Source organism: Heterocephalus glaber, unplaced genomic scaffold, assembly GCF_053883595.1.
Source record: "Heterocephalus glaber isolate CG9 unplaced genomic scaffold, H.glaber_assembly_v1.0 deba00001577, whole genome shotgun sequence".
In the NCBI taxonomy this organism is placed as follows: domain Eukaryota; kingdom Metazoa; phylum Chordata; class Mammalia; order Rodentia; family Bathyergidae; genus Heterocephalus; species Heterocephalus glaber.
The window spans coordinates 7,346,293-7,368,749 of record NW_028258358.1 but is presented as its reverse complement, the minus strand read 5'-3'; the positions used below and the strand labels follow the sequence as shown (position 1 = coordinate 7,368,749).

General features: G+C 33.6%; 1 protein-coding gene across 4 annotated transcripts in view; it reads left to right on the top strand.

Annotated features, from left to right (window-relative positions):
- Dach1 (dachshund family transcription factor 1) overlaps positions 1–22,457 on the top strand; it is a 388,734-nt gene that overhangs the window by 148,509 nt on the left and 217,768 nt on the right. For all 4 annotated transcript variants that reach the window (XM_087192876.1, XM_087192877.1, XM_087192879.1 and 1 more), the window contains exon 2: positions 13,824–13,939. In XM_087192876.1, the coding sequence (XP_087049002.1) occupies positions 13,824–13,939 (116 nt within the window). The remainder of the gene's footprint in view (positions 1–13,823; positions 13,940–22,457) is intronic.

Below are 22,457 nucleotides of genomic sequence, written 5' to 3'. Positions count from 1 at the left end.
ACATTAAATTGTGTGAATTTTTCTTGTGAATATAAACTTCACATTACTATGTTAAAGAAAGTAAAGGTGAGAACATCTTCCTCCCCATACTATGAGGATATGAGTGTATCTGTGCATGCAGACCTAGTTCAGGTACTCACAGTGCTGACCAGATGTGACACATCTTCAAATGCAACCAAGTGATGGAAGGTAGTTTATTTCTTAAGATTCTTGAGCTTGCTCTTAACAGCAGAGGTCAATTTTATTTCTTTGCTTTTTTCTTTTTCCATATTCTCAGCCTGCTTGTCTGCTCTGTTGTCTTTAGTACACATGCAGGAGACCAATGTGTGCCCTATTATGTGTGTGTGTGTGTGTATGTATGTGCGTGTGTGTGTGCACATGTGCATGTGTGTATATATGTGTGTGCTTTTCATAGACATTAAGAATGCATTACTTTGGGAGGTCAGGCAAACAGTGACTGAAAAACAATAGAAAAGTCACAATTAAGACTAAGACCATGTAATTAATAATTTTATTCGGGACAAATTCATAATTATAGCTATATAAGAGGAGCATTGGTTTTAATTTTTGATGAAAATCAAGCAAATTTTGAAAGAATGAAGCTAGCAATTTTATTTGTTTATTAGTAAAATTTAGTTGGGAGAGATAATACAAGTTTTAACATTCTGTGTTTGTAATTAATTCCTATGAATATGACAGGTGCGCACATTCAAGGAATCTCTTCTAGTATCTCTTCAAACTTTATGAAATGTGTGAAAGTTAAAAACTAGAAAAATTCCTTGGACTAATTCAAAAATCTTCTATAGCAAGATTCTATCATTGTCTTAAAATCCTGTTCAGACTGACAGTTTATATACCAAGAGATTTTGTTAATACACTACTCACACACACCATTTATCCCAGGTAGAGTAAATCCTGCCAATGAACCAAGTAGAGAGTATGGAGCAGCTGCTGTGGAAAGATCATGTTTTATAGGAGATACGCCACTGTTCGTCATTCAAACAGTATGCCTTGGGATTTAGTAAAATTCATTGTTCAGGTCTGAAGAAGTAAACCCTGTGTTTGGGAAAATGAAAAGCTAGTTTTTTGAAATGTCAGGCTAAATGTTAACAAAAAATGAAATCAAGTTGAAATATTGTCTTAGTGCTTCAAGGTGTAAGTGAAGGTGAGAGCCCTTTAAGTAATCAGCAGTCTTCATCTTTACACTCATTTTTTGTCATGTTTATTTTTCTCCTTCAGTTTTTGACATAATGTTGGGAACAAAAGTATTCCTTGCAATTATAGCTCTTCTTCACATGTAGGACTTTTGGCTCCTGAACTTTTCCAAAGTTTTTTAATTTGGGGAAGGTAAAGCGCCAAGTTACACATTTTAATCAATAAAGTCCAGATGTTACACGTCTAATATTCAGATAGTCTAGAATCTATCTCTAATTGTTTATATTTATTCACACAGGTTTCTAAAATAAATACCCTGCTGTATGTACCCAACTTACTTCTAACACATTCAGAATTTTAAATGTTGGTTTTTCTTGTAGTTTGACAAATAATTTTCTTATCTGCTCTGAATCTTCCTCTGAATGCTTTACCAGCTTTCTCATCCTTATTTACACACACACACACACACACACACTTTTCATTGGCAAATACACCATTTATTTATTCATTTATTCGAGCCAACACGGTTATATAAAACTTTCAGGTTTTATTTTTGCAGATTCTCTCTCCTTATTGTTTCTTCAAGATGAATTAATAGATTTTCAGTATAAAAGTATTGGTTTAATGAGAGGCTTTGAGAAATATCATATATATACTTCTACTCTTGTATCAGTACATGAGCTTTGGTCATATAATGGATATGAGGTGGTGTTTTGATTTAATTTTTGGTGTTTTTATGTGGCTTCTGTTGTTGTTTTGTTTTGTTTGGTTTGGTTTGGTTTTGAGATAGGATCTCCCTATATACTTCAGGCTTGTTTTAGGTGTTTCTCTTTCATTGCTGAGACAAAATACTTTACACCTAGTGTTAAAGAAGAAAAGGTTTTATTTGGCTCACAGATTGTAGAGGTTTCAGTCCATAAGGAGCTGGCTCCAAAGCAGAGTGGACTCACAGAGAAAAGCAGTTCATGGTAGACAGAGGTTAGTAAAGTCAGTAAAGGGCTTAGGCCAGTAAAAGGCAGAGGTTAGTAAAGCCAGTAAAGTTAGTAAAGGGACCTTAACAGCATCTTTCTACCTCTTTTATCCAGATTACGTAGGGTGGGTAGCACTCACACCCTTAATCCTAGTGCCCTTGAGCCTAGCATTGCACCATGAATTAATTCCAGGCTTACACACTCCAGATCCAGCCACGTCTGAAAAAGCCCACCTATGACCCTATGAGGCTTTGGGAGGACATCTAAACTCAAGACATAACAAGGCTGGTCTTGAACTCACTATGTAGCTTCTCCTGCTTCAGCCACCTGAGCACTGGGATTACAGACATATGCCATCATGCCCACCTTGATTTAATTTTTAATTCCTTATTTACTAATCAGGTTATAAATCTTTTAATATGTTTATTAATTAGTTATATATCTGTGTTATTTTTCTATTTATATTCATTTTCCATGCAATATTTGCTTCTTTATTGTCCATCAACTAAGAGAAATAATCCTGTTTTGCCTTATACAGTTTTCTTAATTTGTAACTTTTTGCAACATTCATTTTCCTAAAAATGTTTTAAATTTATATGTAGATAATTGTGCTACTCATTTTCTTAATAGTTTCTCCCATTAATGTCATGCCTTTAAAATCCTTTTTTGCTGCTAGGATCATTTTTAGTTCTTTGTAATTAAAAAATATATATGCAGTCATTTGTAATTTTTAAATATGGAATTATTTAATGTACACTTTTTAGTACAGAAGATGAGCAGCTACCTCAACTTTTCTATAGCTAGCATATTAATTCTCCATCACCACTACAAAATACCTGTGGCAATTATCTTGTGGAGAGCAAAAGGTTATTTTAGTCCAAAGTTCCAGTTTAAATTCACGTGGCCCATATAGGTCTTCGTATCCTGATGACAGGGTGTCACAGAGCAAACTGTTCAACTCAGGAGCCCAGCAGCTGCAGAGAGACAGAGAGGCTGGTGTCCACGCCCCAGTAATCTAAGGACTTGCACAGGGCAGAACCTCCCAAAGCTTCCACCACCTCCAAAAAGCATCGCCTTGGGAACCAAAACTGTAACACAGAACCGTTAGGGGTCACTCTTCCAAACCATAGCTGTTAGCTAAGTGATCTGATGCCACTTTTCAGCAATATTAAATACAGTGTTTTAGGGCTTTCATATATACCCATGCATGCATGGGAAAGAATCTGTGAGAATTTATAATATCTGTGCTGTTTTACTCCTACGTTGTTCTTTTTCATAATGGACAAGCTTAAATCATACGATTACAAATACATATTTTATTGTGGAAGTGTGAATTAAACTTTTAAGGACATGTGTCTACTTTTTCAAACTAAGTTAAAAAATGTACATGTTTAGGTATGGAATATGTCGGCTCATTATTTCAAGCTCCGTGGACTGTCCACAGCTTAAAAATTTATAGATTATCCTCTTTACAACCACATTGTTTTGAAGAGCAAGACAGATAAAAAATAATCAGTCAGTGGTAAGGAGATTGCAAAGGAGGCAATAACTCAGGAACCTTCCACTTTATCATCATTAACAAATTGGCACCATCCAAAACACTCTGACATGTTATAGTCCCAGGCTTTCATATACTTAAATAACTACTGAGATAATGTAAATTCAGATGGCCATAGATCAGCAATGAGTATCCATTCCTCCCTTTGACTATTCATCCATTTTTTAATTTAATAGATATTCATTGAGCTCCTACTTTATTCCAAACAGTTTTTCACATGCTGAAGATACACCAGTAAACAAAACATTTTAAATCCCTGCCATACTAGAATTGCTAAGGACAGATACTTACTAGTAAACAAGTAAAGATATAGTATTTATGAACAAAGTTTAGGGTAAAAATAAAGTAGGTGAGAGAGGTGAGCTATTTATCAGACCCAATGTAACTTTGTATGGTGGTCAGGGAGGATGAGGCATGGAGGTATCTTACTGAAGGCCAGTCTAGGTTCAAAAGTGGAAAAATAGCCTATTTTCTTTTGAAAATAGTAAATATGTTTAGAATTGTGCAGTAGAAATGTGAATCTACTTCCAAAATCTTCCAGATATTGCTGTTTAATTTTGATACAAATTTCTTGAAGGCTGAAAGATTTTTCTCATTAGCATGGCCATTCAGTACAGACGTTTGCTCAGAGAGACCTGGTTGCCTTCTGTTTCTCAACTTTAGCAGTCTGTAGTCTATTCAAGTACTTATTCTCTCACCAGGAACCATTCCATTCATCTGGAAAATGTGCATATTGATAGTAACTATGTCATAGAATTATTGCAAGTATTAAGTCATACAATGCATGTCAAAGCATTCATCATGATAATATTTGGATAGTAAATTGAGATATACAGTTCATGATTTTTAATCTCAGTCTTGACAATAATAGCTAAATTCAATTCCATACTGACCTCTTGAAAACCTGTAAAATTGTGAGACATTGTACTTCAGACTATCACTTCCTAATATTGTAATAAGTTATACCTTCCCTTTCTTTGAAGACCTCATTCTAGTTACTCAATATCTGCCTTGTCTTTTGTAATACAACCTGCACTTAGGAAGCTCATCCTTACTGGCTTAATTAGTCATCCCTACTAAACACAAATGATTTGGTGCCCTTTGTACTAGAGAGTTCAGAAGAGTTTCACAAGAAACAAACACAGATCATTACCTCAAAAGCCTTGCACTATAGCTGGTACTAAAATATAGGTAAGAAACATACTGAGTCTACACAAGAGCTTCACTTATATGATACAGATAGATCTTTTATTTCTAGACTTTAATACACCCATCACTCCCAGTGCACCCCACAGTTTTTCTGTAGTGAGTCCCTGGACTGTGATATTTTGATCTTGCCTTAACTCTATTAGTCAAATCATACTTGTATTGCATGACAAATGTCTTCTCCTTTTCTTATGTTATCTAATAGTTTATTTTTTTCTCTTTTAAAATTATTTGATTAGTAGTGATGTAACTATATATTCTACTATTGGGAAGAGATTGTATCTTGTTGTTTTTTTCATAATATTTAGAATCTGCTTTTAATTCCAGTTGCTACCTGACATGTCTGTATACACTAAGCATGTTGGAAAGGGAACAAACTTGTAGCTAGTTAGTATTCAGATCTATAGTCCTAGACTTTGAAAGTAGTTTGTTGGATGAAGACTAAGGCAGATTTTTCAATATTAGATAGCATACGAATAAGCAGTGAGATAAATAATTTGACTACAATATGGACCTCTATCTTCTGTTTAAAAAATTTAAAATGTGATAACTATTATGTGCTCTAGAATTCTCTCTAGTGTAATGTTGAGTATGGAGTTGAATCAAGAAAGGCCTTCTATAGTTATGAACTCCTGCTTTTCACTGTCATCCTTCTTGTAGCATCCCTACAATTGTGTCCCCATTTCACTCATTTGGATATTATCTACTTATTTACTATCTATTTTCCACAATAGACCATGGACTACTGAAATTGCAGGGTAGCATCTTACTGATATTTCCAATATTTATCTTAAGGCCAGGCAGATTAAGAGGTTCATTGTTTGCTGACTAAGTTAACAAGCAAATATGCTACATTGGCATCATGGCATGGCTCTCAGGGCTTGGCCTCTGGAGTCAGATTGCTTTGGTTCACATCTCACTCTATTTTTTTTTATTTGTTGGATACCAACAAGTCATTTTTTTTGGTGATGTCTCAATGTCCTCATCCATAAAATAAGGATAAACATGGTACTTATTACAAAGGTTTATTATGAATATTAAAAGTGAGCACATAATGAATTTAGGAGAGTGCTTATAGTTAGACAACAAAACAAGCAACTGCAATTATTTTATTATTTTATTTACTGTTTCAAAAAAATGAAAACATTTGAAAAGAGGGCCTTCAGTGTGCTGGAAATGCCATGTATTACAAAGGAGAGTTTGATATTGTTTTGAGATGGAAGAAATATATGCATATTGGGGCAAAATTAAAGATGCTTTGCAAAACCAGAATGACAGTAAACTCCAGCCACTGCATGTTTATGAGCAGGGTCTTGGAAGCTCCCATTGAAATAAAAGACTGAATACGTGCTTTTGGGTCAAACAAAATATAGCCAACAGTAATTGGTAAGAGGATCTAGTCATTTGAAATCCAAACTGAGAAATTATAAGAAAATGAATTTTCTTTGTGATTATGGAGTCTGTAGCTTGTATAAATGATTGGTTTAGATGTTACATATTTTAGTTGGATTATCACTTAATATTAAATATAAATTTTTTACAATATGGTTTGAGGCATGGCAACTGTTAAGAGAAGAAGGCAACACGTATTAACTTTTCATAAACTTTAAGAAAACCATTTACAATTGATTTTGATTATTTCAGGATTTGTCCTTTATAGAAGTCTAGTAAGACTTTGTACAGAATTGAGAAAAACATTTGTTATAGGTAGACTCATCAGTGTCCAGGAAAATTTATGAGCACTAAAGAAAATTATAAGGTGATTAAAAAGTTAAAAATATTTAGCTCTCTAGCCAAACATGTCACTAAATGATTTTTCAGACAGTATGAAGTCTGGGTAGAATATATATGTGGATGTATACCTTATGCTACAGATAGGTAAAAGTAAATAGCATTACGTTTTTACGTGTCTTTAATTAAACTTTTAAATAACATTAAATTACTTTCAGTCTTATAAAATATTCATGGAATAGATTTTTACTGATAAATCACTTGGTGCACTCTTAAGGGGTCATTTGCCATTGATGCAAATTAAGGCAAGAATGTATCAAGGCATTGATTTGATAAAGGTTAAATTTAAGAAATATATGGATTAAGTTAAAAGATCTTAAACTAACATTATTATATTAATTCCAAGGTTAACATAAGCAATACATTTAATGGATTTTAAAGAAATTTTTAACTTGGTCTTCTTTTATAGATTCAAAAATAGGAACTTTAGAGGCTAGATTATCTCAAGTATATAGTCAATTAAAAAGATATACCAGTGTTTTATGCTATCATTAATTGTTAACGTTTAACATACAGATACTTAAGAGTGGCTGCGTTGCATAAATATAGTGACCGAGGGCTTTCCTGTGGAGAAACATTCTCATCCCTTTCTAAAATTCTCTCTCTCTCTCTCTCTCTCCCCTTCCCTCCCTCTCTTTCTTTCTTTCTTTCTTTCTTTCTTTCTTTCTTTCTTTCTTTCTTTCTTTCTTTCTTTCTTTCTCTCTTTCTTTCTCTCTTTCCCTCCCCTTCCCTCCCCTCTCCCTCCCTCCCTCCCTCCTTCCCTTCCTTCCTTCCTCCCTCCCTGCCTCCCTCCCTCCCTCCCTTCCTTCTTTCCTTCCTTTTCTCTCTTTCTGCATGGGACCTTTTTAGTCACCATGTATTCCAGGCTATGTTTGAGCTTGGGATCCTCCTGCTTCAGCTTCCAGGAATGCTGGGATTATAGGTGTGGGCCACCATGCCTGACTACAGTCCAGTACATTTTATTTTGCATTTTGGGATCATTTCTTATTCATTACTTAATAGCTTCAACTGACAAAGAACTTCTTTGGCCTTGGAAACAGGTTTTGTGTACATAAATTTTCTGTACTACTTCAGGCCTGTACAAACCTATGAGTTTTGAGATTGGAGAAAATATTAATACTTCCTCAGCAGAGGAGCTAATTTCAGTTTCTATTTATTTTTTTCATTAGTGATGATTTCAGTTTATTGATGTTAGCCTTGTACTTTGAGCGATTATCAACTCCTGCATTTCTTTGACTTAAGAGTCAAAATATTTCCAGTTAGATGACTACATGCTTTGTAAGTCTTTCATTTAGAGACAGTTATTGTTCTTTATTCAATTTAAATTGCAGGAGTTGGTTAACCATGTATGCAGTGATATTACAGATACATTTAGCCAAAATTCTCAGGGTCTTTTTGGTACTACTGGGATATAAAGGCACAAATGGCACACTCTGGCATCTAGTAGAATATGTGAATTTGTGTTTCTCTGTTCCTTGGAGAATAGTTCTCCTGTGCCATACAACACATGGTTCGATAATGTTTAGAGATAAGCTATTCTTATAATTTGAAAATAAATCATATTGTTGGAGAGAATGCATTCATTTTGAGTACAAGTCTCTATATAAAAAAAGCTCTTTAGAATAATAAACTTTTTGGTGAGTTCAGTATAATAAAAGTTTATTCCTGGAGATTTGAAATGCATATTAGCATAGTAAGCTCTGAGAATTTGTCCCCTCAAAACCAAATGAGCTTTGAGAATGTTTCAAGTTCTTCTACAAAGTATATGTCTGTTTGATAGGTTTAACTTGGCATATTTCAATTGAGTTTGAACGTGGGCACTTTTCATTAAAGTGTGTTTTTCCAAAGAACATTTTTAGTTTATTTATTTGTATCTTTGTTCAGCTCATCTATGAGTTATGTGTCATGCAGATAGGTGACAGGACATGATACTTTGTGCTCAGGAGCCTGAAAGCTGAAGGTGCACTGCAGGTGTCCCCTGGGGATATTTAGGTGCCTGTTTTGTGGAACTTTCTATTTTGTTTACTGAAAAGTCATCTCTTTGATGCTGGGCAAAGTAGTGCAAGTCTGTAACTCCATTGTTCCTGGAAGCTGAGGAGGAGGAGGATCACAAGTTCCTCTGGCCCATCCCGGGCAGGATAGCAGGATTTAGAGAGGGGAAATAAATTCTTATAGGTTAGGGAAGCAAGCTTCTTCCATTCCTAAATGCTTGTTTGCAACCCACGACTCATCTCCATGTTCACTTGCTCCCATATAGTCTTCTGCTGTACTGTCACCCCACATTCTATTGAATTTTATCTGGCTCCTCCAAGAAGCGTTCATGTCTATATCCTTCCAGCCCCTCTGTCTAGCCGACTGCTTACACATAGTGTCTCTCATTTCTTGGATAAATGAATGAGTAAAGGGTTGAAAAAAACCCCTTTTTCCCTTTCTCCAAACAGGTGGATTTGGACCCACACTTTCTTCTGGGCAGCTACTTTCACACTTCTCTTTTTTAAGCAACACAGTTTTTTCCCCCTAGATTGTTCTTGTTTCTCTGCCTGAACTCTCAGGAGAACCAAATTTAATTTCTCAAAAACAATTGAAGAGATTAGAAAATTGTATCTTTGGAGAAGTTTGTATGTTGAAAAATTCATTCGACAGTTCAAATGAATCTTATTTTTTAATGCATTTATCTTCCCTTTAATTAATTTATATCACTTGTCTTTTAAAAGTCAAGTTTTGACTTTAGTATAAATAAACAGAATAAATGGACTAGAAAGTGTTGGTCAACCTTGTCAGTCTTTAGAGATATAGAAATTAGTATAAGATTGAGTGATGTAAACTAGAGAAAGAGGACCACCTAGGATGATCTGTCTAGAAAAAGAAACTTTTTTATTCAGATCTGCAGGAAAAGGTATGCTTTCATGAGCCCATAAGTGGGATATTACATATGGCTTTGAACATCCCTAAACCTCTTTGGAAATGGTTGAAAATATGAATAGCTGTATTGTAGCTAAGGTGTGAAGGTGAACAAAATTATGAAAGTTTTAAGCTGTATTTTTGTTCGAGTTAATTATTTAAGAGAGGCTTTCTTTTTGATTAGGAGAGTTCCACTTTCCCTGCTTCTCTGAGATACATGGTTACTGTTATAGTTAAGGCTGGGCTAGTGTGGCCATCATTGAGGCCATTGAACATTCTAACAAAAAGTATTTTGCTAAATGTTTCACTTCCTTGTTTAAGTTTTTGTTTTGCTTTCCAGGAATAGCTCATTTCTAACAATGCATATCAAGCATTTTTAACTCCTATGATGTTAAGAAAATTTAGGTAACTTGATCAAGGTTATACCTTCTAATAAGCTAGTAGAGCAACTATTACAGCTAGATCTGTCCAGGCAATAAAATATGTGCTTTTGGATACAACATCAAGTACAGTATGTTTTTTTAGATGTTCCCTAAAGTTTTGACAGGAATGTAAATATTCAAGTATTTTACAGTTGTTATCTTTGATAGAATCCTGTGGAAATTAGAGATCCTCTAGTAGTTAGTGACCAAGGTTTCAGTTAGGGTAATATGCCACACTTGACAGTAGGGGAACCTAATAAAGAAATGAGGAAAGTCTTACTAAGATTTCCTGGTTCCTCTCAACTAAGAAGGTGTATATCCCTTTAGAGAGAAATCCCAGTAGTCTTTTTAGGAAGAAGGTAAGCTATTTGACTTGTCTTTCTAATCTATTCTTTCAGCCTCTTTCATTTTTGCATGAGTTTCTCAAAACTTTACCCAAATGAAAAGTAATCCTCTGTAGGGTGTTAGTTGTTGGTTTTAGGTTGTTACCACCACCGAGGGTATTTGCATTTTAACAGAAGGTTTTGAAAGAACTTCAAGCTTCAAGTCTGAAAACAATAAATCTCTATTGGTGGAATTTGAGGTAAGGCAATAGATTGAGCAGGAGATACCTGTGATGAAAGGAGCCCACTGGGTCTATTCTAATCACAGCATGAATTAAAGTGTTCCTACTTAGTAGCCTAACTTCTGCTTCTAGAGTAAAAGCTGTTAGGACAACTCCCGCGGCCTGAATAATGAAGTACTCCTGAACAGTTTCGTTTTCTTTCACAATAAAACAAGTTAAAGGTTCAAAAATTGAAGTATTTTAACTTCCTTTTTCCCTTTCCATTTTCTGCATGGCATCTTACTAGAGATCACCCCAAATCTCTGTTTTTTCCACTGTGGAATTGAGATGTATATTTAACATTATGTTTAGATTCAAATTTCCAGACTTTGTATCTTAAAATATCCTGGTAGCTGTTTGAACCACTAGAAATGATAAAATAGGATTCTTGAGGAATTTGGAGCAAATGACTTTACAAATAGTTTAAAATTTATTTAAATAAATATAGTGAGCCAGGAACCAAGTTTAAGGAGACACATGCATTTTTGTGTACTTTCTGCCATGTAATATTAGAGCAGAACAGATAAGCAGATTATTGCAATTGCTGCTGAATTATAGTAGAGTTGTTCACTGTATATTATCATAGAGCTTGGCTAGAGCACCAGAACTTGAAATGTTTAGTTAAGTAAAATGGAGATGAGGATAGTTTAGTGTAGACAGTGGGCAAGTAGACAGTATTTATAAATGATGTAATAGGAAACCAATGCAACTCAGAAAACTGTTAAGAAATTCAGAACAGCAAAATTTAAGTGATCAATTGAAGAATAAAAACATGAAACTGGAGAAGTAGGCTTAGACCCCTTTAGAGAGCCTGGCATATGCTAAAGAGTATGAATTTCAAAAAAAAAAACAAAACTATTGATTAATCAAATGTAAAATAATGGTCAAATTTACTTTTTAGAAAAATCCTTTTGGAATCACTATGGTTGTCTTCATTCTGGACTCCAAGCTCTAGAGTGGGACAAATTTGGATAGAGATGTTGAGAGACTTTGGAAATTTTTAACAGTTCATTAAATAAGAAATGAGGGACTGATCTATATGGTAAGAGTGGAGACACAGAATGGAGAGTAGATTAAAAAATGTCTTCACAGAGATGATATTTGAGTGTGCAAGAGAAGGAAAAGACACTGCTGAATCCTGGATTTTTGGCTCAGTTAAGTAAGTACCATTTTGCTGAAACAGGGAAAGAAGAATGGGTTTCAATGGGGCAGATGCAGATTTCAGATTTGCACAAGCTGAGTCTTAGATTATTACAGAATGTCTAAGCAGGGATGTCTAGTAGAGAGGCATCAATCTGTCTGAATCCCAAGAGGAAGCACTGAACTATAGATGTGTATTTAACCACTAGTCTTAGCATCTTAGTGATGATAGTAAAAGAGATCACTCAGGAAGAATAGAGATTACCTGAAGGCTGTTGATTGATTCCGGATAAATAAGAATTAAAAAGCCAACTGAAGACAAAGAATAAGTAGCTAGACAGATACTTCAGTATAAGCAGGAAAGTACATCCATTGGTTAACAAAACAGACAAGAATTTGCAAACAATGTTCTTGTCCTCTCTAAGACCTGCAGAATCTGACCCCACACAATAAATCTGCCAGTCTCAATCTTTTTCCTTGCTATTTGACTTATTTCGGTTTATTTGAAACAATCTATATACACTCATACATTTTCATCTTTCATTCCGTTTTTGTATCCTCACTGAAGTGTATTTTTTTCCCATTCTTTCCCACATCCATTTCATTCTCTGAATTTTCTTCTAGTGCTTCCACTGCCATCTTTCTTCTCTGAATATGGAAGTCTCATCATCTTCCCTAAGCTCCAGTTAGTACACAGATTACAGTTTTCTTATGAAGTTTTGCATGCTACAATTTGCATCATAGTTATTTATGCATCAGATCCTTTCCCTTTGGCAAGAATGTTAGCTCCTGAAGACTTAAGAACTCACTCACCCAAATTAGTATCCACAGAGTACTGCTTTGAAAACAGCAGGTGTTTAGTAGTTATTTGTTCAGTGACCATATATATTTCTTACATAAAGTAAGAGATAGGGTCTTGGAATCTTCTGATGAGGCAAGGGATCTCAGCTGAAGCAAACATGGAAATCCTTCATCCTTATGGAGGATGTGTCTGACAGTTTTGATATATCTGTGTACACACTGACTAAATAAATGATGAGAGGACATTTCATAAAGGTACATTTATGACATAGAGGCTCAAAGTGGAAATGTAGTAGTAAGGATGTTTCAAAAATTATTGATATATTCTTGATGTTATTTTTATTCAAAAATAGTGAATCTTGTCTCCTCTTCACCTACTTTTATAATTTTAAAAGAATCTTGTGTAAAAGCCACCTACAAGACAAGTACTATAAAACGCTATTATTTATTACAACACTATTATTTATCCCAAAAGTAGATGTAACATGTTATGTTGGCAGTTTCTAAAATGTCCTAGAAATAGTCCCAAGCCTTTCCAATATATTTTATATATTAAAAGTGAGGCAACTTAGTGAAGTTATTTGCTTAAATAAAGTAAGGGTTAAATGATAACTTGACTTATCTTTTAGATGACAAAAAATAAACAAATTGGAAGACCTTTTCACACATTAGATATGTATTGTCATTTATCATCTAGATATCAGGCTAGCAGTGTGAAGTAATAAAACATATCATCGAAAAATGTGCTATAGGTCTGAATCACTCTTTCATTCCACCTCCCAGCTAACTGTAGTATTAAATCAAACAAGCAGAACATTTCCTTAGGCAGCCATTGCCTTTTAATTTCCTGAAGAACCTTAAAATATCATTCATTACAAGTACTACACATATTTGGTTTTTAAAAGTCTCATAAATCAATAGCAGGCTGACTGTAATAATTATTACAAGTTAGTGCATAATTTTCGTGCTGAAGGCTGCATGCAGAACTTTAGCATATGCAAACGAGGCAATTCAAACTGTGTATAGATATTAATATGAAGAAGCAGGTAACGAGGTGCAGGCTATGAATTATGCATCAGGAGTGGCTGATCTTCAATGAGGAAAATGAATTCAGCATGTAATCTAATTAGTGATGGAAGTCTATTACATCTAACTGCAAAAGCAACCGTCCTTGAAACAAATTTATTTACAGTCCATGTTACCACTTGAAACAACTTTGAAATGATATGTAAGACAACAGCTTAATTGTAAAATTTTTTGTTTGTTTGTTTCAGTTCTAGACCTGGAAGACCTCCTAAGAGGACTCAAAGTGTCACCTCCCCAGAGAACTCTCATATCATGCCACATTCTGTCCCTGGCCTCATGTCTCCTGGAATAATTCCGCCAACAGGTAAGAGTGTTATTTATTTACACCAAAAATATTAAACATCAGCCAACGTCCTAGATTTTATACATAACTATTGTTACATTCATGTTTTTACACATCAATTTTATTTTGTGCACATTAAGACAGTGTTACTGGTGATAGTTTATTTCAGACTATATTGTGATTATCATTACTTTTTTATTTAAAATAAAATGAAAGATGCTTAATTGAACACGATACTAGAAGCCATTTTAATTAATCCTCCCACAATATCAAAAAGTAAATTATTCCTTTTCTTTTTAAGGAGTAGATCCTCAGTGAGAATCAGTGGCATGACTTTCTCAAGATTGCTCAGCAGACAGCTCCCAGTGTTGGTTATTCAGACTCAGCTCTCTGAATTCTAAACTTAATTCTCATCCTGTAAGAACTAAGAAATGGGAGGCATACATTCAAACAGAAGACAACTATGTGAAATAGAAAATCTATTTTTCTCAAACAAATTTCTATTACCACTACTTCAAGGAAGTCATATAATTACATAACCTCCACACTATAAACAAATTTATGTGAACAGCAGAAAAAAATAGCTCATTTGATTTCTGCCACCTGCATGTGTTCATTAATTCTTTTGTTTACTTACACATATTTGCCCACTTCCACTTTCCATTAGGAAATGAGACAGTTCTATGAGCAAATTCAAATAATGATATTACCATGTAACATTTATATTAATTCTTACTCTCATGGAAGCTTATTGACAAGATAAAAATATAAACTATAAAAGACATATAATACATTACAACTGATAGAAGAGAAAGTTGGCAAGAAGAAAAGAAAAAATACTTTTTGTCTCTGACTTCCCATATCAGTATTTTCATTTGCTTTGGAACCTTGTCCTTTTCTGTGTTCTATTACAATCATGGATCATCTGATTTCATATTCCAAATGTAGGCAAAAGTTCCTTCAATTACTGACTCTTTCTAACACATCTTTATTTTTGTGGCAATATCAGAAGATTTCATTCACCTTTGTGAATATTTATCAAATATTAATTGATCTGAATTTTAAAATCTTAACTTTATATATTTAATACTTCTTTCATCAATTCACCACAGAGTCTTAGTAGCAAATAATTGAAATTCCCCCAGTATGAACTTTTATGCTAATTTTGTGGATCAAAATTTGGGATATAGAATAATGAAATTAATAACTAAAAATGACCCAATTTCAAAGTGGGTATCATTTTCAATTGTTGAGCTATACATGAGTCTCAAGTTGTTAAATCCTGTTGTCTGAAATTCTAATTCAAAATTATAGATTTGTGAAACAAATTGATATAATTTAGTTAAGCTTTGACTGTATATATTTAATTAAATGATAAAATTTCCACTTTTGAAATTTTAGTTTTCGGATACTACATAAGAAAATCTTCTGTATTACACATTAAAATCTTATTTTTCATATATTTTATCATTGAAAAATTTAAATGTGAAAGGAGAAAGACCTAAATCTTTGACTAATTAAATTCAAGTGACCTATGTTTTGAATTTTTAAGTGACCATGTCAGTAATCATTTTGTATATTTGGTCAGTTTGTTTTGACTATCAAATGTTACTTAATCATAGTTGTTTCAAAGGAAAAATATATTCTAGATTGTGTTCAAATTATAATAGGGAAGATCTGGTTCCAAATTGTCTTCCAATATTTGGTTTTTCAAGGTTAAGACTATAAATAATTTATTACCAAAGCAATAAGATGGTGCCATCAAAATCTAAATATAGCAACTCCTCATATAATTAATACCAATTAAATCTGAAGTGAAGTTTTGTTTTGGTTTGGTTTTGGCGGTACCAGGGGGCCACTGAGTTACATCCTGGGCCCAAGTTTCTTTCTTTTTTTTTTTTTTTTTTTCCTTGAGACAGGGTCTCACCATGTAGTTCAGACTACCTTGAACTCACTATGTAGCCTAGGCTGGCCTTGAACTTGCAGGGATCTTCCTGCCTCTGCCTCCCAAGTGCTAGGATTACAGGTGTGTGCCATCATGCCCAGCTAAAATAAAGTTTCTAAATAAAATTAGTTCATATATTGAAATCCGAAATCAAAACCTGAAGTTACTTTAAAAAATATGGATAAATAAATACGGGAGATAGTTTCAACTTGACTTGTCATTGGTCAATTATTTTAAAGCAAAATCCTTTATATATTTCAATTGCCATGTCATCTTTTCAGCTCTTTCATGTCTTTGTTCTTTCTTATGTATGAACCCAGAAGCCAGGACTTCTGTCAAGCTTGCCAAGCATTGTACTGAGAAAGACTTTATGAAATTATATTATAGACAAAAATGAGGAAATGGGCTCATGAGGAGAAGGACTGGATTGTACAGGGGCTCTTGAACAAGTCAGTGAATGGTTTAGCTGGGCCTGTTTGCTCACTGCTGCTTCATGCAGTTCACTGACTTCCATCTTCTAGACAATGGTCCAAGCGTATGAGGTTACCAGACTATATTTGTTGCACTTGAATGACGTTATTTTAATGTATTAAATGTAATACCCCTTTTTGCATAAACATTTTCTACATAAAAGAAGTTTAGATTTTAGGAAACACATAATAATGCCCCTCAATGTTGGGGGACATATTACTACCTTATTAATTTGAAATCTCATAGTCCTAAAGAAATCTTACAGATCTCAAGAACTGTAATACCTTTCTCCTGGAAAGTACTTTCTCTATTAGAGGAATTGAATTCAGTATAAATATATAAACTTCATATCTTAGAATTTAATTTTGTATTTTCTACTTTCCTTAAAAAACATGCCATTTTTGTCTTCCCAAGATGAAGAAAGTAAAATGTGTTTTTAAAAAATCTTATAAAAATGTACATTTATATTTTTGACAATAAGCAAACTATTTTGTTAATATTTCTGTTTCCAACCTGTGAGTTTGAATTAAAAAAATGTTTCTAAGAGACTGTAGTTATAAGAATACCATTAAAAGACATGAATTTGTGTTTTTAAATTAACAAAAATAGAGAAACCTATAAATTTCAAAATAGAAAAAGATGCAAATAAAAGTCCCACTTAATTTCAAATCCTAAAATTTAAATTTCAGCTTGCTTACGAATATGTAACTATACATTTGTATTCCTAATAGTCATAACATTAAAAAAGAATAAAATGTTGCAAATTTGCCTTCAAAGTTGCCTAACTGTCCCATAAAGGGAAAGCTGATTAATTTTGATGAATTCATAAATATCCATTGATTTGTTACTGGCCATTCTCTTATTTTTAATTTTCTATAATTGAAGATTGGAATTATCTTGCTTGGAAGCATTTGTTTTCTCAGAAACGATTGTCTTTATTTTATAAAAGCCATTTTTCAGTTTTGATATTATATATTTAGGTACTTATAATTTAAAAACACAAAACAAAACAAAAAAGACCAGTGAGATTTCTTCTGGAGTTTTTATTTACTATTTTGGTTGCTTCAGTACGCCTGTATGTAACTTTAGAAGGGGGCATGGGCAGATGGTGGTAATTTCCAGAAGTTATGGTTGTCACCAGATGCCATAGCAACCAGAAGTTGAAGTTCATGAAAGAAAGAAGCCTCTTTGTGGAGTCTCATAAGGCAATACCTCCTGCAGTGGTCACTACATTTATTTTGACTGAGTACTTGTCATAAATCATTTTTGATAATAAATACCAGTTTGGGAAAAAATCATCTTAGCAACAGCATTCCAAAAACATTCATACATTTTATAGAATGATGTTTATTGTACAGTTAAGGAAAGGGTATTTATGAATTCAAGATACTCCCTTCTTGTGCTGAAAGTGCAATTGAGATATGATATTTGGTCAATTTCTTTATTCTTATCTTTAGGTCAGAATGCAAACTCATCTTGAAATACAATTTTTATATCAATATTAAGAAGTTACTTACTGAATCCTAAAATACTTGCATTTGACGTCAAAAGAAAAGTTATCCTGTACTTATTTTCTTTCAAATACACTCAGAATAAGCGAATGATTTATAGTTTTACTTTGTGGACATGTCTTTTCTCTCTCTCCTTGACTTTGTTGACACATAACTGAAGTGCATTTATTTATTTTTGTTTTTATTTTTTTGAAGTGCATTTAAAGAAAGAAATTGCAAATGCACACATGCACAAACACACACACATGAACAATGTCTAAAAAGAATTTAGATATGCAAATCTATCATTTTGGAAAAAAAGGACCAGGACAATATTAATCCAGAGTTAATCCTGTTGAAACATTCCTATTTAAAAAGTTTAAAGGAAAACATTCTCATATATATCAATGATAAACAAGTATATTTTCAAAGCTTATGTTCTTTATTTTTCCAGCTAAATATTAATAACCACCAACAACATCCAAAATACCCCCTTTGTAATATCAACATCTGTAATATTTTAAGTTCTTTAAACATTACACTTTCTCAGGAGAAACTTCATAGCATAGAACTGTGCCTTATATGTTGAGAAATTTATTATAATAAATGTATGATATTCCATGGGGAAACTTATAAGTTAGGATGATAGAAAGATTTACAAACTAGTCACAAATATAATGATCATCTTCACCGATCTTAATAATCTACTGAATACCTTACTCAAAGAGTAAATATGATGTAAACTATTTAAACCATTCATGTTTATACAGTAATGGGAGTTTTTCACATAGTTTATATAGAGTGAGGTTCTAACACTGGACACTTTTAGAGTAGCACATTGTATCTATTACTAACATAACTTATATTTCCTTTTATTTTTTTCCTGAAGAGGAAAATACAATAATATAGCTTCTTTTTTCCCCCTTTATGAAAGGCCAACCTAAACACTAGACTTCATCATGTTTCTTAATAAGTTTTGAAATTTGCACTGAACACTTGTATTTTTTTGTGGCTGCTGTAACAAGCCACAAGCTGGGTGGCAGAAGAATAGGAACCTTTTCTATAACAATTTTGGAGATCAGAAATTGGAAATCAGTATCACCATGTTGAAATTATGGTGCCAGCAGGGCCAGATGCCTTGGAAGTCTCTAAGGGAAAATTCATCTTTGGCGCTTTAAGTTTCTGGAAGCTGCTGGCATTCCATGTTTTGTGACTGCTTCACTTCAGTTTCTCCCTGTAGTTTTGTTGCCTTTTCCATGTGTGTGTGTGTTGGGTGTATAAAACTGCCCTCTGCCTCTCTCTTGTAAGGATGCATCTGAGTGTGTTTAGGATATTTTGGAAAATAGAGGATAATCTCTCCATCAGAGGATTCTCTGCATAATCACATCTGCAAAATCTCCTGCTCCATGTCAAATATCATTCTTAGATTCCTTGGATTAGGACGTGGACATGATTTTGAGGGCCAATGACAGCTTACCACACCCAGTGAATCCCTGGAATCTGAATTGTAAGAAGTCCAAGTGTGGTGTTGTAGACGTGCTTCTAAATGTAGCCTCCGGGAAGTTTCTGAGCAGTTTATTCACTGTTGTAACCCAGTATGTTGAATATTGCCTGGCAGGGAGCAGATACTCAAAATAAATATTTGCTCTATGAATATGGCTAATAAATATTTAGCAAAGGATTTCTGAGAGAAATTATGCCTCACAGTTACAAATGTAAACAGCGGTGTGTTAGTGCAGCTTCTAAAGTTCTAATAAGCACCTATCGGCTCCAGGTTAAAGATTTAGAGTCTAGATCCGAGAGGAAGTGTATTAACTGTATGGAAGGCATTACTTGTATGTTCATAGGTTGTAATGGCTAAATTTAAGCATTATCATTAACAGTTGGTGAATTTTATACCTCTAGATTGATGTTCCAGAAATGCAATATTTAAAAGTATAACATAGCATACTATGTTTCGATAATCCCTGCATATATCTATATAATGATATATATTTTTTTACACTATATAATCCTTAAGGATTAGACTTTTCATCATGCCCATTGCATCATGATTTAAAACTAATTTAATGCATATTTGAACAAAATATACCTCTGAATTTAATTGAATGTAAATAAAATTTTGACATGAGGAAGTACATGATATATATTTTATATGTAATATTCATTATAATCTAGAACTAAAACCAAATCAAATATGCCCTGACCTTGATACTAGCATAGAATTCCTAAAATTTTTTCTGAGCTCTTAGAGAAAAGATCTGTTATTTTTAGATTTAATTAAATAACTACATATTACATTTCTGGACAGGCCTCTCATCTACTTAATTTAGAGGAAAATTACAGACCTTTTTTCTCTAATTTATTTCTTTCCTCCAAGTTTCTATTGAGTTCTGTTATCTCATATGCCTACACTGGACTGTACTAAAATTATAATCTTCTTCCATCTCTCTCTCAGTAGATTTGCAGTAATGAAGTTGCGAATGTCTTTAGTTCACTAATTGCAAGGTATTGTTTGCTTCCTTTTTGGTAATGTGTTGCCTCCTTTGACAAGAGTTTATTTACACCAGGAAAAGCAAATTAAATTTTCAGAGTCAACTCTTGGTTATGACAGTAAATGCTGTGAAGATCAGCCAGAGTTTCATAGAGTATACTTTTATTAGTGAGATTCTTAGACACTGCTAATCCTTTGGTTTTACATTGTCTTCTGCTGTTTTTTATTGCACCATGTAACTTTTTGACCAGTAGGAGGTGCTATTACTGTCCTAGTTCCTCTTTAACCTACAGAAATCAGAAATAGAAATATTTATTTAAGGAAAAAAACCCAACTCTGCTGTAGGCATATTGTGAAAAATCCTAAAAGATGTTTATAGGACAAAAGTTACGCAAAACAAGATAAGCAATATGATTTATTTAGTCTCTCTGTTTGGTAGACTTTCCCCTCTGAGATTCACTTCAGAGCTTCAACTTCTCCTAATTGCATGCTTTAGCTATATTATTAAAGATTTAACCATACTATATTGGAAATTTTTTTCTCTCCATACTCCTTAAGAATCTGTTTCATGACTTCAGTCTGCCTTTATAAAGAAGTAGAATTTCTAATTGGAAAGAATGGCTGCTTAAAAGGTGAAAAGCTCACATAGTATTAGTAAAATTCTGCATTTAGTATCCTGAAATATTTATTGCTGCTTTTATGAACTTATTTAAGATCTGATTTGAAACATTCTATATGAAAATCATTAAAACTTTTCATTTGGTTCCATAATCATATTAACCAACACTGGTAAAACTTTGCAAAGTGTTGTTATAACCCTAAGCATAAGGATTAGGGATACAAGTAAAGGGTGACAGCGATGCCATTTCACTTTGCACTTCAGATAATATTTGGGGTGAGCATCACAGATTTTAGTATGACATTGAAACACTGGTAAGCAGTTTAAGCTGTAAGAGAATAGACCAGATTTTGCGGATTTGGAATTGATTATGATATTTAGTTTTAAGAAAATTTACACAAAGTTTGAAAATGGGTAAAAGAGCAGAACCACACTGTGCTCTTCTGAGGACTCAAGTTTGATAGACTAAAATTACAGAAATGTAGGTATTGGGTTCCAGAAGGAAGAAAAGGGACATGACGACGTACCTGCTTAGTATGTGCAAGGCCTGAGGTTCCCTACCCATGTTCTCAGCACTGGAATAAAAAAGTGTGATTTGCATAGAGAATTCTCTGAGAGGGGAATGGATTAGTAATAAAACTTTAATTGATCCTTCTCATCAGAATGTTCAAGAGGAAACTATTGTGAGCAGTTGTTAACCATAATTTTTATAATAAATTTATTTTTATAGGCTATATTATGTATGGCATAGAAAAGAAGTTACTTTCAAAAATCATTTCCCTTCCTGACTACCAGCCACTCATTTCCTCTGTTAATAATCACAATTAGGAAATTTTGAAAGTTATTTTGTAGTAAGAGAGAGATAAGTTGGGTAAGATCATCTTACTTCCTTCTAATTATAAAATTTGATGACTATGTTTTGTTTGACATGGAGTTTTCTTCCTTACTGAGCATGGTGCCTTTCCACCTAAACGATGCCCATCTTCAGGGTTTTATATTGTGTTATTACATGGTTTGTTTTGGTGGATTTAAAAATTTAACGTGTGTGTGTGTGTGTGTGTGTGTGTGTGTGTGTGTGTGTGTATGGTACTGGGGATTGAACCTACTTACCTTTGCACTGAGCTATATCCCCAGGTTTTTAAAAATTTTTTAAACTTTAAGACAGGATCTCACTAAGTTGTTCAGCCTGGTCTCAGACTTGAGATCTTCCTGCCTCAGACTCCCAGAGCACTGGGTTTACCACCACGCTTGGATTTTAAAATTACTTTTGAGATGGATGTTTCGTATTTTCCAACAATCATACTCCTTTTTGCTACACTGCTTTTCAAGGATGGAATAATTAGCTCATGGATGAAACTGTGAGTGTGGCAAGGCAGGAAACACTTTCTTTCCAAATGAAAGAGATTTCAAACTATGTTTTCTTCTGTTCCTGCTGTCCTTTTGGGAATACCCCTGAAGGATCCATAGCTGTAAAGTTAGTAGAAGGAAATGGCAACTTTTGACACTTATACCAGTGATAG